Consider the following 25,477-nt stretch of genomic DNA (forward strand, 5'->3'; position numbering starts at 1 on the left):
CCAAGCCATAGCCTTCAGGGAAGTGAAGAAACAGCTATCATCCTTTCAGGTGTTGGCACACGATGATCCCAAGCGAGATCTGGTATTAACATCAATGCCTCCCCCTATGGCATTGGGTTGTATTAGCTCATAGATGGCCCAATGACGAGGAATGCCCAATAGCGCATGCATCCAGCACATTGGCAAATGCACACTGTAAATATGCCGAGATAGAGAAGGAAGGTCAGGCAGTCATATTTGGAATCAGGAAGTTCCACCATAATCTGAGATGGACATAGTAGATGTCACCATCTTGATGCCTTTACCACTTGGAGAGGAGAAAGACATTTTTCCAAGACCCTCCAGGCGCAAGAGGCAAGCTACTGTGCATTACATGCTGCCCGTATTAGGCAGAATCGGAAGAACCTGACCCAGTGCTAAAATGCCCCAGGAGGAGCTACAGAAAAAAAAACTGGCCTATGTCCTCAGACTCAGAGGGGGAAGAATGTAGTGATTATATCGAGGTCAGCCCTTGCGGACATCATAGAATAGAAGTTCCCTGATTGGTGATGTCAATGAGCACAATTAGGGAGACCTGGCTGACAGATATAAACAGGAGTGTCAGACACACTGTTCAGTGAGACAGCTGGCTCTGAGGGAGCTGTATCAATGTCAAGGACCCTCTACTTGTAAATAAAGGACGACTTGGTGACGGGATAGTGGCTGCTGTGGAGTTATTTCACTGCCCTATTCCCTTTCTAAATAAAGGAGTTACATTAACTATTTTCCAATCTAAAGGAACCTTCCCTGAAGATTTGGGAAATTGAAACCAATGTATCAACTAATTCACTGGCTACTTCTTTTAAGACTCAAGGATGGGAACATGTCAACTCACAGTTTCAACAATTTACTCAGTACTACATCCCTATTAATTGTAATTTTCATCAGCTCCTCCTTCCATTTCAATTCCTGATTTATAGCTAATGTATCAACTGGAGTGAAAACTGACACAAAATATCGACTCAATTCATCTGCCACTACTTCCCCAAATGGCAGCGGACATTGGATCAGTTGTTGATTTTAAATCTGAAATAGATTTTTTTTGTTGAGCAACAGTCTTAAAGGATATGGACCAAAGGCAGGTATGTGTAGTTAGGCCACAGATCAGCCATGATCTCATTGAATGGTTGAACAAGCTTGATAGCAGAATGGTCTATACCTATTTCTGACTAACCTGTTAGGTAACAAGCAATGTAGATAATGGAAAGCCAGTGGATGTGATCTGTTTGGATTTCCTTTGACAAGGTGCCACACAGAAGGCTGCTAAATAAGACAAGAGCCTGAGGAGTTAGGAGCGAAGTACTGGCATGGATAAAGGATTGACTGAATGGCAAAAAGCAGAGAGTGTGGGTAAAAGGGTATTTTTCAGGATGGCAGCCAGTGACTAGTGGAGTTCCACAGGGGTCATTTTTGGGACCACAACTCTGCACGTTATGGGCGAAGGAGCTAAATTTGCAGATGGCACAAAGATAGGGAGGACAGGTAGTGTTGCAGAAGCAGGGACAATGCAGAAGGACTTAGATAGGCGATGAGAATGGGCAGAGAAATGGCAGAAGGTATACAGTGTTGCAAAGTGTGAAGTTATGCACTTTGAGAGGAAATATAGGGGTGTAGACTATTTTCTAAATGGGGAAAGGCTTCAGAAATCTGAAGCACAAAAGGACTGAGGAGTCCTATTTCAGGATTCTCTTAAGGTTAACATGCAGGTTCAGTTGGCAGTGTGAAAGGCAAATGCAATGTCAGCATTCATTTCAAGAGGGCTGGAATACAAGTGCAGAAATGTAATCCTGAGGCTGGAAAGGCTTTGATCAGACCACATTTGGAATATTGTGAACTGATTTGGGTCCAACACTGACCCCTGTCAAAAGAAATCCAAATAGTTATTTTCCAAAGCACTTTGATAACTCTCTTTTTCTTTTTAAATATATATCTTTTCCTTGAATATATTCAGTGATTTGACCTCCACAGCTTCTGAGGTCAAGAATTTCATAGGTTCACGACTCTTTGAGTGAAGAAACCTTCCTCATCTCAGTCCGAAATGGTCTGACCCATATCCTGACACTGTGTCTATGATTCGAGACTCCCCAACTATAAAATAAATTTTTCTCACATCCAGTTTACCCAGCTCTGTTAGAATTTTACACATTTCAATTGGATGCCTTCTTATACCTTTAAACTCTAGTGAATATAGGCCCAGTTGAACCAATCTCTCCTCATAAGTCAGTCCTATCATCCCCGATATCAGCCTAATTGCACTCCCTGCAAAGTAAGAATATCCTGTCTTAGGTAGGGAGACCAAAACTGTGTGCAGTATTTCAGGTGTGGACCTGAAGTCCTACCCCTACCTGGCACTCAGAAAAAGATCAATTTACTTCTACACTGTTTCATGTCTATCAGCCAATTCTCAATCCATGCTAATATCCTCCTACCCAAGTGCTTTAACTTTGGCTTCAAAAATGAGGGAGGGACCTTATCAAAAGCCTGAAAATCCAAATACACTACTTTCACTCACTCTTCTTAATCTGTTCTACGTGTTCCATCCTCAAAAAGCTCCAGCATTTCATACACCCATGCTGGCTTTGCCTGATCCTGTTAATGCTTTCCAAATGTTTCCATGTTCCCTGCAATTTTACTCTTATACTCTATTTTCCCTGATTGGTCAAACCTTTTCTGAATTCTAAAATACTCCCAAATCCTCTATAGCTTGTTCTGGCAATTTCACGTGTTTTCTCGTTGAATCTAATATTATCCCTAAATTTTTTTGTTCATCATGGTTGGGCTACCTTTACTCATTTTTTTTTCCCAAAGAGCAGTAATGAAGGATTGTTTTAATTCACGTACAAGTAAAAGACCATAAGAAATAGGATCAGAAGTAGGCCATTCAGCCCCTCAGGCCTGCTCCTCCATTCAATAGGATCATGGCTCATCCAACATTCCTCACATCCACTTTCCTGCCCTTTCTCCTTGATTCCCCTACTGATCAAGAATCTATTTCAACCTTAAATGTACACAAGGAATCTGCCCCCACACTTCTCTGAGATAAGGAATTCCAGATGCTCACAACAATCCGAGAGAAGAAATTCCTCCTAATCTCAGTGTGAAATTGGTGCCGCTTTGTTTTGATACTTTGCCCTTTGGTCCTAGACACTCCCATAAGGGGAAACATCCTCTCAGCATTTACCCTGTCAAGCCTCTTACGAATCCTATATATTTCAATAAAATCACCCCTCATTTTCTCATTCTTCTAAACCTGAGTGAGTAGAGTCCCAATCTGTTTAGCCTTTGCTCATAAGGCAATCTCTCCCTATCAGGGATCTTCTCTGAACTACTCCAATGAAATGAAATCTTTATTTAAATCAGAAAAACAAAACTGCTCACAGTACTCCAGATGGGGTCTCACTAACACTTTGCACAGTTGCAGCAAGACTGCAACTACTATTATACTTACTCTAAACTCCTTGAAATAAGAGCAAACATTCTATTAGCCTTCCTGATTACCTGCTGCACCTTGTTTTTTTCATGTTTCTTACATAAATATCCCCCAAATCCTTTTGTGTGACAGCTTTCTGCAGTTTGTTTTCAATTTAAATAACACTTAATTTTGTTCTCCCTTCCAAAATTAACAACTTTCCATTTTCCTATATTGGTCTTCATTTGTCAACTTTTTATCCAACTAGTTAACCTATCAAAAGCTGTAATGTCCTACGACCAGTGGGGGTATCCTCCATCAGTACTATTTATCATTTATCATGGAGTATCGGGAGATATGGACAATCTGCTTAAAACGTGGGATCAAGATTTGGGACTAGAAATCTCTATAGAAATGTGGAATGATATTTGGGAAAATGCTAGAAGAATTACTATCTGTAACAGAACCCAGGCTATCCAGCTGAAGATACTTCATAGGGCCCATATAGCACTGGCTCGATTGGCAAAATTTAAGGCAGGAGCATCTCCAAAGTGTCCCAAATGCAAAATAGAGGTGGGCACTCTTGTACATTGCCTATGGACTTGTCATAAGATCCGTAGATATTGGATTAAAGTAGCAAGTACCCTGACAGAAATTTTAGGAACGGAAATTAGAGTGGACCCTGTATCTCTCCTTTTGGACTTTTCGAACTTTTCCTCCCTGGATATGCACGGGAAGAGACTATTTTCTATTCTCTCTTTCTGTGCAAGGAAAAATATTTTGGTGAACTGGGTGGCTGAGGGCCCCCCTGGACTTTCAAATTGGCACAGATTAATTATGGAATGTATTCCCCTTGACTTCCTTACAAATATGGTGCACCGAAAGACTGAATTATTTTATAAAATATGGCAGCCCTTCTTGAATTACATAAATGCAGATATTTCGGCCATCCTAACAAGGGCTTTTATTTAATGAAGATCACAAACCTGGCTGCTCCGGGGCCCCTTAGGAGAGGAATTCCGCACGAATACGGGTTTTATTACATTTGATGTTATTACATTCCGAGCATGTAAGAGACTTAAATATGCACTCTGGTTAGTTATAGGTTAGATTAGTAGAAAGTTGAGTTTTTTTTTTATTTTGGTAATTTTTTTTTCCTTTGTTAAATTTTGACTATTGTATATTTGATTTAATTGTACATCAATGTTTGTATTTGAGAGTTTTGTTTATTTTTGTAAACTTGTAAAAATGTTAAATTTCTAATAAAAATATCTTAAAAAAAACCTACCAAAAGCTCTTTGTAAACTATTTGTATCCCTCTCACAACTTGCCTTACCACCTATTTTATGTCACCTGCAAACCTTGTTTCTTCCAAATCATAAGTGTAAACAGTAGTGGTCCTACCACTCATCCCACTGGTCACCAACTTGAAAGCACCACCCCCCTACCCCCCACTGCCTTATCCTACTTGTTCTTTCCTATCCATGATCTATACAGTAGTGCCTCGACATACGAACGACCCCGTTCACGAACAAATCAGTTTACGAACCGGATTGTACGCAAAGTTTTGCTTCAACGTATGTACAAAATTCAAGGTACGAACGAAGGTACAAACGCAAAAAGCCCGTGGTTTCATTGTAATTGTTCTGCTTTGCTACGCGTGCTTTGAATGCAAAAACCCTCGGGCCACGCGTGATCTCATTCAGTTCGTCTTTGGCGCATGCGCTGTGAACATCCAGCGTTCTTGCGCTTTTTATTTGTTTTTTGCATTAAATTAGCCTTCATTATGGCTACCAAGAAAGTGAAGAATGGTAGAGATAGTGGTGTTAAGAAGCCTAAACGTATTACTGTGGAAACGAAGAAGGAAATAATAGCTAACACGAGAATAGTGCTCGCATATCTGATCTCGCTATGCAGTACGACATGGCAAAATCGACTATCTGTACTATCCTAAAGCACAAAGAGGCACTAAAGGCAGCTGACGTGGCGAAAGGAGTGACTATTTTAACAAAGCAAAGGCCTAAATTGTTAGACAAGGTTGAAAAATTATTATTAGTTTGGATAAATCAAAAACAGCTTGCTGGAGATAGTGTTAACGAGACTATAATCTGTGAGAAGGCTCTACACATACACGGTGATTTGTTGGTGAAACTGCCGAGTACAAGTACTGCTAGCGTTGAAGAACTTAAAGCCAGCAGAGGCTGGTTTGATAAATTTCATTGACGAACTAGAATCCATAGTGTAAAAAGGCATGGAGAAACGGCTAGTTCAGACAAAAGGCAGTGGAGGACTTTATGAAGGAATTCAATAAGTTTGTCGAAGATGAAGATTATGTCTCACATCAAGTTTTTAACTGTGATGAAACTGGACTTTTCTGGAAAAAAATGCCCAAAAGGACCTACATAACCCAAGAGGAGAAGGCACTACCGGGCCATCAACCAAGAAAGGACTGATTAATGGTTTTAAAGTGCGCGAATGCAAGATTAAGCCTCTATTAGTCTACCTCTCTGAAAATCCTCGTGTTTTTAAATGCAATAATGTGTTGAAGGCTAAACTCCTGGTAATGTGGAGGGCGAATAGCAAGGCTTGGCTCACACGAGTGATTTTTATGGAATGGTTGACGGAAGTTTTTGCACCAGCTGTCAAGGAATATCTTGAAAAAAATAATTTGCCACTTAAGTGCCTTCTAGTAATGGACAATGCTCCTGCCCATCCTCCAAATTTGGAAGAAGACTTGGACATGCATAAAAGCAAAGTTCCTTCCTCCCAACACCACTCCTCTCATCTAATCCATGGACCAGAATGTCATTTCAAATTTCAAAAAATTATATACGAAGGCTCTGTTTGCCAGGTGTTTCCAGGTCACCAATGACACAGATTCGACCCTTCGTCAAATTGGACCACTTCAATATCCTCCACTGCATAAGCCTTATTGATAAGGCATGGAACGTGGTCTCTTTCCATACGTTGCAGTCGGCCTGGCGGAAACTTTGGCCAGCTTGTGTACCTGAGAGAGACTTCGAGGGTTTTGAGGAGGAGATATTAGTAAATGTAGTGAACGAGATTGTGACCCTGGGCCAAAATATGGGCTTGGAGGTCGACGAGGGTGATGTAGTGGAACTAGTGAAGGACCACTGACAAGAATTCAGCACAGAAGATCTTGTTGAATTGCAACAGGAGCAGGTGAAGGTTATGCAGCAGGACCATTCTGGAGAGGAGGAAGAAGAGAAGGAAGATATATCAAGTGTTCAAATCAAAGACATTTGTAGCAAATGGAGTGAAGTGCAGGCTTTTGTTGAGAGGCATCACCCTAACAAAACTGTGACCAACAGAGCAGTGAACATTTTAAATGACAATGTGATGTCCCATTTTCGGAAAATTCTGCAACAAAGAAAAAAAACAAATTTCTGTGGATCGTTTTCTTTTGGCATCACCAACCTCCAAGAGACAAAAAAAAAGATTCGGAAATATCTGAGCAATGGGAAAATTGATTTCAGTTCGCGAACCGGGTCCCAGAACGGATTAAGTTCGTAAATCGGGGTGCTACGTACTTGCCAATTTGTATTTCGCATCCTCATAGTTACCTCTTTATAGATTCACGACCCAAGTTTCGGATTTGTATAGACAAGAAAATGGGAGAGTGATGTGGAGTGTTAATTGTTGGCCTGTTTATGTGTTGCGTAACATGCTCACCTAATTTCACAAACTAGCAAAGTATGACACACAACCTATGGTCTGAATATGTGTGCAGCATTCCGAGCCATGTCCACAATTGAAAAGTAAATAGCCATTACTCCATGTCAACAAACAAGAACAGAAATTGCTGAAGAAACTCAGCAGGTTTAGCAACATCTGTGGAGTGGGCCACTGGACCCAAAATATTAATTCTCTACAATTTCCTGTTTATTCCCATGTCAACAAAGTACCTAGCTTTGTTCTTGTAATTGGAATGTGGTCAGATTTATTTAACTTTTTTTTCCCCTAACCAATCTCTTCAGAAATGATTTGCAGGAGCCGTTGTTGGAGTTGGATGTACAAAGTTAAAAAAAATCACACAACACCAGATCATAGTCTATAACCAGGTGTTATATGATATTTTAAACACTACAGAAACGTTATTACAAATCTCTGGAGTAGGTGGGACTTGAACTAGAGTTTCCCGGTCTAGAGGTAGAGTCATTACCATTATCCTACAAGGAATCTTGCAAATTACTTCGCTAACCCATTCGTCTCTGAAGCACTGGAGGGCCAGTGGGCGGTGAAGGGGATACTAGTTTCAGCAACCACAGCAACAGCGCCTCATTGGCCGTCACTCGTGCTCTCCGTCACAATGGATCTTAAATTAATGGATAATAAAAATGTAAATTACGTTGCATCACAATGAAATATAAGATGGATCGACGCATAATAAGTAGCATACAAATAAAACTCGGGTCATAAACTGCATACATAATTAACAAGCAACATGCAAATCAGGGTCGCGTCACAAAATAGCATACATAATTAATAAACAACATGCAAATGAGATTCGTTGCGTCATGCAGTGAGCTCAGCGTTTCTGTGCGCATGCGCACGTTATATTTACGGGCGTCTGGATCTGGGCCGGGAAAATGGTTCTGGAGTGGGCCTGAAACCTGAAGAGTGACAAATACTGACCCGATCATTAATTAAAAAGGAGACAGGCAGTCGCCTACATAAATCTGAGTGCGTTTGAGAGACTGACATTAGGTTCGTGTGGAGATTTGACAAGGGGGAGGAAGTATTCAGACAGAGAAAAGGCATAAAAAAAACTCCCTGGGAAAAGGGGGTGAGTGAGATGTTGGTGTCGGGGCAACAGCTCCAGGAGGGCCCGGTTTGAGATTCACCATCGTATTCAATAATCCCAGTCCGCTTCGAAGATGTGGCTCAAGCTTTTCTTCCTGCTCCTCTACTTCCTCGTCCTCTTCGTGCTGGCTCGCTTTTTCGAGGCCATCGTCTGGTATGAGACGGGGGTGTTCGCCACGCAGTTAGTGGACCCCGTGGCTCTGAGCTTCAAGAAACTCCGCACCATCCTGGAGTGCAGGGGAATCTGCTACGCCGGCCTGCCCGAGAAGAAAGATGTCCGGGAGCTGGTGCAGAAATCCGGTAAAGGATCAGGCTGTCTTTTTAAAAAACTGCGAATGCTGGAAATCAGAAATTAAAAACAAATTTCTGGAAAAATACAGATGTGCCAGCATCCGTCGAGAAAGCAGAGATAAGGTTTCGGGTTCAGTGCCCCTTCAGAACTGATTGTAGCGAGGGAAAGGTTGATGTGTATAGAGTCAGAGAGGTGTACATCATACCAACCTTTCCCCAGCTGCAATTAGTTTTGACGAAGGGGCGTTGAACCCGAAACTTTAACTCTGCTTTCTGGTTAAAGATGCTGCCAGACTGTTTTCAAAGTAGACAAGCAAGAGGCTGGAAGAACACAGCAAGCCAGGCAACATCAGGAGGTGGAGTAGTCGACGTTTCGCGTCGAGACCTTTCATCAGGATGAGGTAGGGGGAAGGCACTAAGAAATAAATGGGGGAAAGGTAGATGAGATAACAATAGGTAGGTGCAGGTCCCACTGACCCATCACAATAACCCCCTACCTGCATCCACCTATCATTATCTCACCCACCTTTCCCCAGCCCCAACCCCTCCCTTTTATTTATTTTTTAACCCCCTGATCCTGGTGAAGGGTCTTGACCCAAAACATTGACTCCTCCATCTGATGCTGCCTGGCTTGCTGTGTTCTTCCAGCCTCCTGCTACTTTGGATTTCAGTATCTGCGGTTTCTTTTTGTCACCAAGATTGTTCTCAAAGGTACTCTGAATTCTTTCACATTTGTCCCCTTTCCACCATTCAACTGCTACCGGACTTGCTGAGGGTATCTTACTGTTTTAATTCTAAATATTCAGGTCATGATGGTCATGGAGGACTTCTCTTTCCAAAGTATGCAGGTCCCACACAATATCATTCATCAGTCCAGAAGGAATCATTTAGCTCTTTCAACTCTTTGCATTGTTGTTGGATATCTTTTATATTTTGATCCCAGTCCTTAGTGTTTATTTACTTCTCCTGTTCATTGTTAGTTTAGTTTAAAGTACAAGTACAAAAGCACAGTACCCACCCACTGGTGCTGAAAATCTGACATAGAAACAGAAAATGCTGGAAGTAGTCAGCAAGTCAGATAATATCCATTGAGAGAAATGATGTTGAAATTTTAAACTGATGATCATTCATCTTGGTTCTAACAACATGTTTCAGACTTGAAGTACTCATTCTTTCTCTATTAATTGCATTGGAGGTTCTTTCTCTTATGAAGAAAGACAATTGAGCAGTTTAGGATTGTGCTGTCAAGAATTTAGAAGAATTAGAGAAGATCTAATTGAGGTATAGAAGTTCTTAAGGTAATTGAAAAGTAGATGTAGAGAGGGTATTACCTCTTGTGGGACAATCTATTATAACAGGTTGTAGTTTTAGGATAAGGGATAGCAGATTTAAAACAGATATAAAATTACTTCTCTCAGATTCTGGATGACAGGACATTGAGTAAATTTAAGGAGGAGATAGAATTTTAATTAGTAATGGGTTGAAAAGTTATGGAAAGCAAGCAGGAAAATAAGAGTTGAACGTGAGATGTGATCAGCCATGATGGCATTGAATGACAGCAGGCCTTGGAGCTGAATTGCTTATGCCTCTTAGTTCTTATGTTCTAATGAAGACAGAACAGTTGAGTTTTACCAGTATTTTCTGCCCTTTTTTAAAAGAAGTATTAGAATCTATATAATGCTTCTCATTATTGAAATGTATCTAATCAGCATTGGCAATAATTTATCAACAATTGTTAAAGGAGAATTGTATTTTTAGTACACTTGATTTGTTCTTGTTTTCAGAGTTTAGGTGGTTTTAAGAGTTGTTGCATTTGACTTTACACTCCCATTTGTGAGTGATATCATGTGTTAATGAATCATTTAGAAAAATATCTTTATAAACATGTACTAGGATGAGTATTCCAGCTTTAGAAAGTCTGGTTAATGTGTATGCCATAAAATCTGTGATGAAGTAATGATGCTATCTTTCTTAAGGGCTTGAGTAGTTCATAGATCAGGTTGATGTCCATTTTGATAGCTGTTTAAAAATAAGCTGAGGCTTTAAATGTTTAAAGGTGGATTTTATGTATCAGCTTTGGGTTTTAGATATTCAAGTTACTTTGTATTTGTTTTTGGACTGAGGTAATCAGTTTAAAATTGTACACCTTTTATGATAATGAAGTTTTCAAGTCATGTGGCATGGGGAAAATCTTCAGCTGATTTGATTCAATCCAGCTTTCTGTAGAGGACTGTACTCGAGTGTTGTGATTGTTGCCTCAAATCCACTTTCATTTTTGCGCTTTGTCCCCTGATGCTCAATAGTCTCTTTACCTCTACCTTAAACATGTTTTGACCCTATCCCATTGTTCAGGAAGATAATTTCATAGGTACATTTTAAAATTATGACAGGTTACTTAACTCCAACAAGGGAAACTAGGTAATGTAAAAACGTATATGTGGGCGGCACGGTGGCATAGTGGTTAGCACTGCTGCCTCACAGCGCCTGAGACCCGGGTTCAGTTCCCGACTCAGGCAACTGACTGTGTGGAGTTTGCACGTTCTCCCCGTGTCTGCGTGGGTTTCCTCCGGGTGCTCCAGTTTCCTCCCACAGTCCAAAGATGTGCTGGTCAATTGAATTGGCCATGCTAAATTGCCCGTAGTGTTAGGTAAGGGGTAAATGTAGGGGTATGGGTGGGTTGCGCTTCGGCGGGTCAGTGTGGACTTGTTGAGCCGAAGGGCCTGTTTCCACACTGTAAGTAGTCTTATCTAATCTAATTTTCGAATCAACTTGTTCTGCAGGTGCTGTGTAGGGTGGGACTTGGATCCAAGCCTCCTGGTCTAGAGAACTACTGCTGTTTAAATATGTAATGTAAGATAAGACTTGAGATGTGAGATTTCCAAGTTTGAATCAAGAAGATCAAATAATTTTTTTTGTCTGAGTTGCGCCATATACTGTTGATGTGCCTATTTGTCAGAAAATAATATGTGCAATGCATCTGTCCCTTGTTTGTCTTTAAGTTGTGTACTGTAGGGAGCTAATTTAGTTTAATTGTAGCAGCAGGTGGTGTATACATATTTTGTTTTCCATGTTAAACACAAGTTAGTTATCATTTTAAACTCTTCAGACATCCCACCTAGCAATTGCCTTTTTAAGAAAGACAATGACAAAAATGATTGCACATCATAATTTATGAATGAATGAATTTATAATTTACAATCTTATTTCCTTGACTATTGTAATCTAATGTTTGATAAGAGTTTAGATTGTTATTTGTAATTTTTCTCATTCGTGGTATGTGGCATTGCTGGCCGGTCCATTCACAGAATATTCTTGAAGGTGGTGGTGGTTGCCTTCTTGAACCACTGCTGTCCATTTGGTTTAGGTAGACCTGCAATTTTGTTGGGGAGAGAGTTCCAGGATTGTGATCCAGCAATGCTGAAGGGAGGGTGATATATTTCTGTCCAGATGGTGAATGTCTTGAGGGAGAACTCTATGTAGTAATTTTCCATGTATCTGATGCCCTCATTCTTATGGATGGTTTTGAGTTTGGAAAGTACTTGGTGAATTTCTGCAGTGCATCATGTAAGTGGCACACCCCTCTGCTAGTGAGCATCTGTGGTGCAGGGACTGAATGTTTTTTGAATATGGTGCAAAAGTGCAAGCCGGGGTTTGTCCTGGATGGTGTCAAGCTCAATGAATGTTGTTGGAGTTGACTCATCTGGGAAAATGGAGAGTATTCCATCACACATCTGGCTTGTGTCTTGCTAGTGGTGGATAAACTTTGGGGAGTCATGAGGTGAGTTGCTCGCTGCAGGATTCCTCATTTCTGACCTCTTGCAGTCACAATATTTCTGTGGTAAGTCCAGTTCAATTTCTGGTCAATGGTACCCATCAGGATATTCAAAATGGGGGATTTAGTGATGGAAGTGCAATTGACTGTCAAGGAACAATAGTTGCATTCTTTTTTTAATACATGTTCGTAGGATTGTCAACAATTATTACCCATCCATAATCGTCTAAAGGGCATTTCATTTGATGTAGGTTTGCTTGCTGAGCTGGAAGGTTCATTTCCAGATGTTTTGTTACTCTACTAGGTAACACCTTCAGTGGGCCTCAGGCGAAACAATGCTGAAAATTCCTGGTTTCTATTTATATGTTTGGGTTTCTTTGGGTTGGTGATGTTATTTCCTGTAGTGAAATAATTTCCTGCCCCTTTTCTCAGGGGGTGGCAGATGGGGTCTGACTCGATGTGTTTGTTGATAGAGTTCTGGTTGTAATGCCATGCTTCTAGGAATTCTCGTGCGTGTCTTTGTTTGGCTTGTCTTAGGATGGATGTGTTGTCCCAGTCAAAGTGGTGCCCTTCCTTATCCGTATGTGAGGATACTAGTGAGAGAGGGTCATGTCTTTTTGAGGCTAGTTGATCATGTATCCTGGTGGCTAGTTTTCTGCCTGGTTGTCCAATGTAGTGTTATAGTTCTTGCATGGTATTTTGTAAATGACATTAGTTTTGCTTGTTGTCTGTATAGTGTCTTTCAAGTATATTATATGCTGTTTTAGTGTGTTGATGGGTTTGTGGGCTACTATGATGACTTGTTGTCTGTATAGGATTAACACATCGAGTTAGACCCCATCTATCACCCCCTGAGAAAAGGAACAGGAAGTGACTTCACCACAGGAAATAATATCACCACAGGAAATGACATCACCAACCCAAAGAAACCCAAACAAATAAATAGAAAGCAGGAATTTTCAGCATTGCTTCGCCTGAGGCCCACTGAAGATGTTACCTAGTAAGGTGACGAAACATCTGGAAATGTACCTTCAAGCTCAGCGAGCAAACCTACATCTAAAACCTCAACCTGAGCTACAAATCTTCTCAAAACTCACTAGGGCATTTCATTGCATTGCGTCAGGCATCATGTGTAGGTAAGGATAGCATATTGCTTTCTCGAAGGGGCATTTGTGAATCAGAGAGATTTTAATGACAATTGATTGTGATTGCCATTAGTCTAGCATTTTATTTCAGATTTTCAAAATTCAAGGTTTACCATCTGCAGTGCTGATATTCCTGCTATGCTATTGCCTCCATGTGATAAATGATAATATTATAATGGCTTTCCTAATCACTTGCTGTATCTACGTATTAACTGTTTGTGAATCATGCATAGTGACACCCAGATTTCAGTAATTTTATTTTACATTTAGTGCTGATTTATTGCTATTAATTGCATCTCCTCCTTCCTTCATCTCTAATATGTATCTATTTCATTACACTATTGAAGTCCCACAGACCACTTTGAAGGTGGACACTCATTTACATATTTGATGTGCTAACTCTGACTTTAGACAGATATTTGAGGGTTAAAAATAACAATGACCATATTTCACAGCTCTCTAGTTTCCTACGAATTGTAAAATTTCCAACTGGAAAAGTACCATGAGGACAAATACTGCAATGTTGCAGCTCTATACTTGTGAATCAATCAAATTATCTTAGGGTTGCTGTTTTCACTGGATTCTGAGTAGCCTGGTAAAAGGTAGCATTTACAAAGATACTCACTCCACATGTTTAAAATTCACAGTCATCGCATTGATGTTAGTGGAGCATTAACTCAATAGTATATGGCTAAGCTCAATACATTAAACAGGAAGACAAAGTAAAATGGTAAAACAGGGACAGGTGGTGGCATATTGTAATGTCACATGTAATCCTGAATCTCAGCCCAATGTTCTGGGAACATGGGTTTGAATCTCTCTGTGGCAGATGGTGAAATTTGAAATTGATAAAAGCCTGGAATAAAAAGCTGAGCAGGTCGTGACAAAAATCAGCTGGTGCGCTGATGCCCTATTGGGAAGGAAATCTGCAATCCTTACCTTACATGTGACTCTAGCCCTAAAACAATGTGATTGACTGAACTACACTCTGGGCAGGACCAAATTACTGCAGTTGCTGGAATCTGTTATAAAAACACAAAATGCTGGAAATCACAGTGGTCAGGCAGCATCCAGAATGAGAGCAGATATATTCAGGTAAATCTGTCTCAACAGTGGATGCATTCAAAAAGGAAATAAAGAGAGGACAAGGTCAAATATTCCAAAAGACAAAAAAAGTGGAACCATCAAATCCTGTGAACAACATTGGGTTAAGATTTTTAAAAAAGGAAGATTATGACAGATGCTGAGGGCTCAAAACAGCAGAGACCTGAGAGGAGTATAGAATGTGCAAGAGGGAACTTCGATGAGGAGAACTAGATCGGACATGAAAAGTTACTGATAGATAAAATAAAGGAAAACCCTTAGCCATTTTACAGGTATATTAAGGAAAAAGGATATTGAGGGAACATGAGGAAAGGAGTCAGAGAACACAGGTAAGATTCTAAATGATTCCTGATGAAGGGCTTTTGCCTGAAACGTCTATTTTCCTGCTCCTCGGATGCTGCCTGACCTGCTGTGCTTTTCCATAACTCTAATCTAGACTCTGATCTCCAGCATCTGCAGTCCTCACTTATGCCCTTCTAAATGAATAATTTGTATCAGTGTTCACGACTGAGAGAGATGATATGGGGATAGAAATCAGGGAGAAAGTCTGTGATACAGTTAAATAAATTGGCATAGAAAGAAGGTTTTGAGTAGCCTGGCAGATTTAAAAGTAATAAATTGCCGTGGCTGGATGAAATGTTGTTGCAAGGGAAGAAATAGCAAGGTCGATTGCAAAGTCTTTCAGTTCCCCTCTGGCTACAGGACCAGTTCCAGAGGTCTGGATGACTGCAAATGTGGTACCATTATTGAAAAAGTTAGCAAGGGATAAATTAGGGATCTACAAGCCAGTCTATCTAACCAGCGTAGTTTTGTTAAAGTTCAAATCTCTCTTTTGTCTTATATCTGACCAATTTGATTGAATTTTTCAAACAGGTGATCAGGTGTGTAGATGAGGACAGTCCTTTTAATGTAGCCTATTTGGATTTGAAGGATTTTGCGAAGGTCTGGCATGGGAGACTGATATCACTGATGAGAGCCCATGGAAATCTGAGGAAATTTGGCAAATTGAATCTACAACTGGCTGAATGGCAGGAAGCAGAGGATGATAGTTGAGAGGGTTTTTTCCAATTGGAAGTCTGTATCCAGAGGGTCAGTGTTGGAACCCTTGCAGTTTGTGGATGATATACATATAATTTATGCTTGAATGTGGGAAGTTCACAGGTACAAAATAACAGCAGGGTGCTAGAGGGGGATAGCCTTAGATCACATGAGGGTTTAGATTGGCTGATCCATAGCAAATAAATGTGAGGTGATACACTTGCGCAGGATAGTCAAGGCAAAAGAATGCAAAAGAACCCCATGATCAACAGCAGCACCTTGGGAAGCACTGAGGACTTTGGTGTTCATGTACATCAGTCCATGAAGATATCAGGACCAGTGGATAAAATGGTTAAAAAGGCATGTTGTGCACTTGCATTAATTATCCAATTTAAGGTTTTAAGGTATACTGGAACTGTATAAAACGTTGGTTAGGCCACAACTAGAATATTTTATGCATCTCTGGAGCCCACCGTGCAAGTCAGAAGTAGGGATGCGCACTGATGATTGCAATGTTCAGTACCATTTGTGATTACTCAGATACTGAACCAGTCTATATTCAAATGCAACAAGACCGTGACAATATGCAGGTGTGGGTTAAAATGCAACAAGCAATATTTGTGGCACACAAATACCAGACAATTGCTATCTCCAATAAAAGATTCGCTCCGAAAGCTAGTGTGCCTCCAATTAGACCTGTTGGACTATAACCTGGTTTTGTGTGATTTTTAACTTTGTACACCCCAGTCCAACACCGGCATCTCCCAATCATGTCCAATAAAAGACAATCTGACCACCACCCATGTCTACCATCACTGAATCTTCACTATCAACATTGTGGGGGTCACCATTGATTTGAAACTCAACTGGATTCACCAATAAATACAGATTTTTGAGAAGATTTGTAGCTCAGGTTGAGGTTTTTGATGTAGGTTTGCTCGCTGAGCTTGAAGGTTCATTTCCAGATGTTTCGTCACCCTACTAGGTAACATCTTCAATGGGCCTCAGGCGAAGCAATGCTGAAAATTCCTGCCTTCTATTTATATGTTTGGGTTTCTTTGGGTTGGTGATGTCGTTTCCTGTGGTGATATTATTTCCGGTGATGAAGTCATTCCTGTTCCTTTTCTCAGGGGACTGGTAGATGGGGTCTAACTTGATGTGTTTGTTGATAGAGTTCCAGTTGGAATGCCATGCTTCTAGAAATTCTCGTGCGTGTCTTTGTTTGGCTTGTCCTAGGATGGATGTGTTGTCCCAGTCAAAGTGGTGTCCTTCCTTATCCATATGTGAGGATACTAGTAAGAGAGGGTCATGTCTTTTTGTGGCTAGTTGATATACATGTATCCTGGCAGCTAGTGTTCTGCCCGTTTGTCCAATGTAGTGTTTGTTACAATCCTTACACGGTGTTTTCTAAATGACATTGTATCATTAGTACCCTTACACACAGATAAGGAAGGGCACCACTTTGACTGGGACAACACATCCATTCTAGGACAAGCCAAACAAAGACACACACGAGAATTCCTAGAAGCATGGCATTCTAACCGGAACTCTATCAACAAACACTTCGAGTTAAACCCCATCTACCACCTCCGAGAAAAGGAACAGGAAGTGACTTCACCACAGGAAATAACATCACCTTAGGAAACGACATCACCAACCCAAAGAAACCCAAACATTTAAATAGAAAGCAGGAATTTCCAGCATTGCTTCGCCTGAGGCCCATTGAAGATGTTACCTAGTAGGGTGACGAAACGTCTAGAAATGAACCTTCCAGCTCAGCGAGCAAACCTACATCCAAAATTCAGAGTTTACAAGAACAGCTCTGCAGCAAGTAACAGATCCTGACTTCTCAAAGCCTGTACATCATTTACAAAGCTCAGGTCAGGAATATGATAGCATACTCCACACTTGCCTGGATGAGTGCAGCTCCACCCAAGACACTTGGTTGGCACCACATCCACAAATATCTACTCTCTCCACCACCGACACTTAGTACACACTGCTGCTGCTACCTAAAAGATGCATTGCAGGAATTTGCCAAAGATCCTTATGCAGTACCTTCTAAATACATGACCTGGGAATCCTTGAATTGCCTACCTGATGGAATTGAGTTAATCTGCAGCTCATGGACTGCAACATTTCAAGAAGAACAGCTCTCTACCACATTCTTCAAGGCAATTAGGGATGGGCAATAAATGCTGGCTACAAATATGCCCATTCCCATGGGTGACTTAAAAATAGACCCAGGCCAAATTAGATGTGTCTCCGTTTTCTGTCTCTAAATGGACACTAGTGAATTACCTGAGCTTTTTCAACAATCAACAGCTGTTCTATGATTACTGTTAGTCTAACATTTTTTACTTCAGATCTTTTCTGAATTAGAACTCCAGTGTCTGTCATGGTGGGATTCAAACACATCCCCCTTGAAAATTGCATGGTGTTTGAATTATTAGTCTAGTGTCATTACTATTCACTGCCTTCACTAATAGTTATTATGTCAGAGATATACAACACCAAAATAGACACTTCGGTCCAACTCGTCCATGCCAACCAGATATCCTAAATTAATCTAGTCCCATTTGCCAACATTTGGCCCATATCACTCTAAACCCTTCCTATTCATGTACCTATCTGGATGCATTTTAAATGTTGTAATTGTACCAACCTCCAACACTTTGTTTGGCAGCTAATTCCATACACACATCACCCTCTGTGTGAAAAAGTTAACCCTTTTATATCTTTCCTTTCTCATCTTAAACTTATGCCCTCTAGTTTTGGACCTTGCCTATTTACCCTATCTATGCCCCTTGACTTTATAAATGTCTATAAGGTCACCCCTCAGCCTCTGATGCTCCAGGGAAAATAGCCCCAGCCTATTCAGCCTGTCCCTATAGCTCAAACCCTCCAACTCTGGCAACATGCTTGCAAATGTTTTCTGAACCCTTTCAAGTTTCACAGTTTGGAGATAATGAGGACTGCAGATGCTGGAAAATCAGAGTTGATAAAGTGTGGAGCTGGAAAAGTCCAGCAGGTCAAGCAGCAGCATTGTCGAATTTTGGCACCCTATTTAGGAAGATCTTAATATAGGTAAAAGAAGCAAGTAAATCTTAGTTATGAAAGTTCTCATTTAAGATTTATCAGAGGTATTCAAAACCTTCAAGGTTAATGATGATTTAAAAAATGAACAAGGAAGCGTTTTAGAGATTTTATACATCCAGCTGTTTATTAGGGTATGAAAGTGTCGTACTGAAAACAATTCCTAGTTCTTTTATTCATTCACGGTATGAAGCATTTATTGCCCATCCCTGAATGCCTACAGGACAGTTAAGAGTTAACCAGGTTGTGGGTCCAGAGTCACATGTAGGCCAGACCAGGTAGGGATGGCAGTTTCTTTCCCTCAGGGACATTATTGAACCAGATGGGTTTTTCTGACAATGGATTTACGTTGTTAGACGTAATCGTTAGACTCTTAATTCGAGATTTTTCTTTTATTGAATTTAATTCCACGAGCTGCTGTAGCAGGATTTGAACCCAGGTCTACGGAACATTATGTAGGTCTCTGTATTAACAGTCTAGCAATAATTCTACTGGGCCACCACGTCCCCAATTTTACTTACTTTATTTACTACCCTTTTAAAATATATCAGATAATTAGACTTACAGTGTGGAAACAGGCCCTTCGGCCCAACAAGTCCACACCGACCCGCCGAAGCGAAACCCACCCACACCCCCACATTACCCCTTACCTAACACTATGGGCAATTTAGCATGACCAATTCACCTGACCCGCACATCTTTGGACTGTGGGAGGAAACCGGAGCACCCGGAGGAAACCCACGCAGACACGGGGAGAACGTGCAAACTCCACACAGTCAGTCGCCTGAGTCGGGAATTGAACCCGGGTCTTCAGGCGCTGTGAGGCAGCAGTGCTAACCACTGTGCCACCGTGCCACCGTAAACATTTAGGAAATTTGAATGAATAGATAGCAATTTCAGAAAGCTGACACAGGGTGGAATCTTTTAGTGAGACTTAAGAACAGGAATAAGCATTCAGCCCTCTAGACTACCCATCATTTAATTAGATTGTGGCTAATTATCTCAGTTTTCAGAATGTCTGGATCACTATACGTCTGGAATATGCTAAATAATTGAGTTTTCCACAACTCTTGGGTGGAGGATTCCAAAAGTTCACTTCCCTCTTGAGTGAACAAATTCACTTCCATCTCCAGCTGTCATTCTTCAGAATGCTAGAGAATACAGACCCAGTTTCCCGAATGTGTTGTAAGAGAGAGGGAAGTAAATGTCAGATAAGCAAACTTGTAGGAAATTTGAACTACTAGGTAACAATTCCAGAGAGCTGCTACAAGGACAATAGACTGAATGGTCTCCTCTTAAGACAGTCCCTCAACTGAATTCTCCCCAAGCCATTTGTTATTCTCCAGTCTTATACCTTCTGTTATTCTGTGGTGTTTTTGAAAGTCTTTTCGTGTCTTTGTTACCACAGGTGATTTGATGGAGGGTGAGCTTTATTCTGCACTCCGAGAAGAGGAAGCATCGGAATCTACCTCCAGCACCAACTTCAGTGGTGAAATGCATTTCTACGAGCAAGTGGAAGACACTAAAGATGGCATATGGCTGGTCCAAGTAATTACATTCTTTTTTCAAACTAAAATGAAGAACTGTGGAAGTTAGAAATCCGAAACACAAGTTACTGGAGAAATTTGGCAGTCCTGACAGCATCTTTGGAGAGAAAGTAGAATTAACGTTTAGAGTCCAGTGACCCTCCTTCAGATTGCTCCACAGATGCGCCAGACCTCCTAAGTTTCTCTAGCAATTTCTGTTTTTGTTTGATATTTTTATAATCTAAATTTTATATACTAAATTTCACAATAGTCATCACTCTTTCAATAAATGAAGCAGCCAAAGAAGCCAAATATTATTTGAACATAGTAGCATTAATGTGGAAAATTGATTTGGACACACCCAGACAATCTGGCTGACTATCTTCTACTAAGCTAGCCACTATTTTCACTTTATCATAAAATTGTAGAATCCCTCAGTATGGAAGCAGTTCATTCGGCCCATTGAGTCTACACTGACCCTCCAAAGAGCATCCCACTCAGGCCCATCCCCTACCGATCCATGTAACCTTGCATTTCCATGGCCAATTCACCCAAACCTGCATATCCCCAGACACTACGGACAATTTAACATGGCCAATCGACCCGAACCTGCACATCCTTGGACTGTGGGAGGAAACTGGAGCACGCAGATGAAAACTGTACAGACACGGCAGGGAGAGAATGTACAAGCTCCACACTAACAGTTGCCCAAGGTTGGCTTTTCACATGGTGCTGTGAGGCAGCGTTGCTAACCACTGAGCCAATGTGCCATCCCTAGATGGCACATAATGTGGGGAAATGTGAGGTTGTGCACTTTAGCAGAAGGAATAGAGAAGGTGAATATTATTTGACTGGAGAAAGACTGCAGAAAGCCAAGGAGCAGAAGGATTTGAGAATCCTTGTTCAAAAAAAAATTGCAAGAAGCTAGCTCCAAGTTCAGCAGCTAACATATAGCACCTTCCAAACCTGTGAACCCCTGGAAGGACATAGGCAGCAGATACATGGTTCAAGATGACAGTTCATGAGGGGAAATTAAGGGGACGAGGCAGTAAATACTGGGCTCAGCCTTTGATGCCCACATCCTATTCAGATTTATTGTCAGTGCTATCAAGCTGCACTTAGATAGCAGGAATCTACTCACCAATTATCTGTTTGCGTTTGGTCAGGGCCACTCAGCTCCAAATTTCTTTACAGTCTTGGTCCAAAAATGGACGAAAACGTGACACGAATAGTGACCTATGGTGACATCAGAGAACTTGCATAATTGGAAATGAGAGGGAAAGATCACCACTCTTTGGGGACCCCAGCACTTCACTGCAAAGGATGTGGCTGAATCATTTGCTGGCATCTTAAGCCAAAGTGCTGAGTAGAAAATCTATCTTGGTGTATTCTGCAGACCTCACACCTCTAATGTCAGCCATTAGCCATTTTCATTTATTCCACGTGACATCATGAAACAACAATGACTACGTGCTCTGCTAAAGTTCCAGCAATAAAACTGAAAATTTGTGCACCAGAATTGGCTGTACCCTGGTCAAGCTGTTCTAGTACCGATATAACACTGAAAAGATCAAAGAAGCAAAGGTTAAAAGGTATACAGAACAGAAATTTGTCAGTATTAAAAGTTATATATGAAAATGCAAGAAGCTTTGCAAATAGAGCTGTTGAACTGCAGGGGCAGATAGGCACATGACAAAATACTATCATTGTCATAACAGAAAATTAGCTTAAAGAGAGGCCAAAATAGCAACATGGCATCCTTAATATGGATGAATCTATCAGGCAGGATAGAGACGAGATTTTTAAAAAAGGCTTAGGATGTAGCGTTACTAGTTAAGGAATCAATTACAGCCAGGAGGAGAGATGCAAACGTTCTAGTGAGGATGTATGGGTTGAGTTCAGATATAAAGCAGGGGCAGCCAATCGGTCAGGGGTGTTCGAGAGACTCCTAAATAGTGGACAAAGGTGGAGCAACAAATATGTAGGCAAATGTCTGAGTGTAAAAGCAAGTAGACAGTAATTATTGAGGATATCATCTACCCTAATATCAAATAGGGTACAGTGAGTGCGAAAGGCACAAAGGGTGCAAAAGAGAACTTTTTGAGCCAGGACAAATAAGCCTAAAGTGATGAGGGGAAGTTCTGGATTTAGACTTAGGAAATAAAGCTGGGCAAATGGATGAAGTTGCAGTGGTAACTATTTTGGAGACAGTGACTATAATAGTTAGATTTGGCGTAATTGTAGAAAAGATAGAACAGGAGTAAAAATAAATTTGGGGTAGCTGAGAGGAAATAAAACATAGGAGCAGAAATAGGTCATTCAACCCATCAGGTTGCTCTGCAGTGAGATCATAGCTGATCTGGTAACCCTCAACTGTTTCCCTGCCTTTTCCCATAACCCTCATGTGATGATACTGTCACTTTAAAAAGTTACTTTCTCCTGTTTTGTTTTGTAGAGAGTTTGTGAGGTAGAGATGCCAAACTGGCTATTGAAGACACTGAACAACTTGGAAAGCCTTGGATTTTTTTTAAGTTGGAACAATGGAAGCAATCTGGGTGTAGCCAGCTCTCACAGACTAGGCTTTCTAGGTTTTTTAGCTTTAAGAATGTCCCTGATCACACATTCAATCCAAAAAATAAGTTGATACCAGCTTTATAACATAAGCTGTCAGTACATCCAACATCACTTCCTTCTGCAGGATAGAACACCGTGCAGATAGAAAAATGCAAATAATGGTGAGATTGATGGTGCATTTCTCGTGAGGTGTGTATTCACTAGATATGCATTTTCCAGAGGAGGCCAGACATTTAGTCTAGTTTAACAGCCAATTACCTATGTTCAAGACTCTGTTCTCCAAAACTATTATGTAACAGTTTGTCATGGCATTGTGCCACCTATCTCATTTAATTTTGTTTTCACCCAGCTTCTACCCCTTTCCATTACCTTCAATGCCACCTATTTCCTGCAAAATCAGTGATTCTAAAGTGTAGCACGGGTGTATTAATAAATGGATCATGTGTTTGCTTTTGTGTAGTCTACTCTTTAATAGCCACCCTTGTCAATATGTCCTCCTTTTTAGGTGGGAGGTGACTGTTCACTATCTAAATTCTACCAAAGGCCAATATGATGGAAGAAGAAAGTATAGAATGTTGGCCTTTATTTCAAAGTGAATGCAGCATAATAGGTGGGAGGTCTTGCTAAAACTATACAAGGTACAAGTCATAGAGTCCTCCAGCAGGGAGACAGGCCCTTTGGCCTGAACTGGTCCATGCCGACCAAAATATCTGAACGCTAACTCCATTTTCCTGCACTTGGCCCATATCCTTGTAATCCTTTCCTATCCATGTATTTCTCCAAATGCCTTTAGTAGTTGTCTCAACGACTTCCACTGGCAGCTCATTCCATATGTGTATCACCCTCTGTTTTAAAACAAATATTCCCCCTCAGATTCCCTTTTATTCTTTCCCCTCTAACCTTAAACTGATGCCCTCTAGTCCTCGATTCCCCAACCGTGGGAAAAAGACTGAGTGCACTTACCCTATCCATGCCTGTCATGATGTTATGCACTTCTATAATATTCTCCACCACCCCCTCAGTCTCCTGTGCTGTAAAGAAAAAATTCCTAGTTTGTCCAACCTCTCCCCATAACTCAAGACCATTGAGTTCAGGTAGTATCATTGTAAATTTCTTCTGCACTCTTTCCAGTTTAAAAACGTCCTTCCTATAACAAGATGACTGAAGCTTGAACACAGTACTCCAAGTGCAGCTTCACCAACATCCTGTATAACTGCACCATTTCATCCCAACTTCTATACTCTATGCTCTGACTGAAAAGGCCAGATGCGCCAAAAGCTTTCTTCACTGACCTGTCTCCCTATAACTCCACTTTCAGAGAACCGTGAACCTGAACTCCAAGATCCCTCTGTTCCACTACACTCCTTAAGTCCTTAACATTCACGATGAATCTCCTACCTTGATTTGACTTTCCAAAATGCAATACTTCACACTTCTCTGAAGATGAAATTCACGTAGTACCACTCGGCTTTTTCTGTGTAGCCCTGCAAAATTTCCCTTTTTCAGTTAATGATACAATTCCCTTTTGAAAGCCTCAATTGATCCTACTTTCATCACATCTTAAGCTGTGCATTGATTTTGAACATCAGTAAGAAATGCTACAGTGCATTGTTTTCACTAGATTTGACTATTAACTTTCTTTCTTAGCATTTTCTGCAACCGTATTGTCCTCTGTCTTTCCAAAAACAGCAAGGTATTAAGTTCCACATGGTGCCAGAAATCTCTCCTCACTCTGTTGCTGAGTAATGAGGTCCCATGTCATTTCTGAATTGGTATATGATGCTTGCAGATCAGGTTTCAATTCTGAATAATAACAATCCTACTTTTTTATAATAACTTGTAAAATTATTTTACAGGTTGTAGCTAAAGATAAAGATCCTTTATTGTGCAAGGACCAATGGCACAAGATGGTGAAGAAAGTGTCCCAATTTGGTATACGTACAGGAACTTTCAATTGTTCCAGTGACCCCAGGTAAGTTTTACAGTTCACCATACAGCCCTCAAGAACTGTTTGTATTCTGTCTGTTATATTAGAGTGTGTCCATTTGTAACAAAGAATTCCATTTTCCTCCAGATAATTTGGTCCTTTTACATTATTGCGAAAGATTTGATAATAGCAGAAGATTGTTAAATGCGACTGCAGTAACTGTACAATGACAAAGTTAAAAATCACAGAACACCAGGTTATAGTCCAACAGGTTTAATTAGAAGCACACTAATTTTCGGAGTGTCGCTCCTTCATCAGGTGATTGTGGAGGGCTCGATCGTAACAGAATTTATAGCAAAAATTTGCAGTGTGATGTAACTGAAATTATACATTGAAAAATTGATTGTCTGTTAAGCCTTTCATCTGTTAGAATACAGTGATAGTTTCACATCTTTCATGTGTAAATCACAAAACCCTTCTTTTTAAAGTTGCATTCTTGGGTTAGCTGCTAACAATGGTGATAGCTAGACAATATGTTGAAGGTGTTGGCCCCCTGTGTTCTCTGTCTATGACCTGATGTTTAGATTGATTCTAATCTAATAAGTGAGATAACAGAGTTTTACATAAATTCCTGCAGTTTTTGAGCTCAGAGTTCTACATGAATGTATGCAGATTTTGAGCAATTATAAATTCTGTGTTACGATCGAGCCCTCCACAATCACCTGATGAAGG

At 40.6% G+C, this 25,477-nt stretch overlaps 1 protein-coding gene across 3 annotated transcripts in view; it reads left to right on the forward strand.

Moving 5' to 3' along the window:
- Nucleotides 1–25,477, forward strand: part of LOC132826492 (charged multivesicular body protein 3) — a 181,076-nt gene that overhangs the window by 105,763 nt on the left and 49,836 nt on the right. Inside the window, exons 1-3 of one of the 3 annotated variants that reach the window (XM_060842490.1) lie at nucleotides 8,006–8,572; nucleotides 20,127–20,266; nucleotides 24,675–24,790. In XM_060842490.1, coding sequence (XP_060698473.1) covers nucleotides 8,347–8,572; nucleotides 20,127–20,266; nucleotides 24,675–24,790 — 482 coding nt within the window. In that variant the 5' untranslated portion in view covers nucleotides 8,006–8,346. Of the gene's footprint in view, nucleotides 1–8,005; nucleotides 8,573–20,126; nucleotides 20,267–24,674; nucleotides 24,791–25,477 lie in introns of those variants that run through there. The other 2 variants (XM_060842553.1, XM_060842730.1) reach the window with 2 other exon arrangements.

This window comes from Hemiscyllium ocellatum, chromosome 1 (genome assembly GCF_020745735.1).
Source record: "Hemiscyllium ocellatum isolate sHemOce1 chromosome 1, sHemOce1.pat.X.cur, whole genome shotgun sequence".
In the NCBI taxonomy this organism is placed as follows: domain Eukaryota; kingdom Metazoa; phylum Chordata; class Chondrichthyes; order Orectolobiformes; family Hemiscylliidae; genus Hemiscyllium; species Hemiscyllium ocellatum.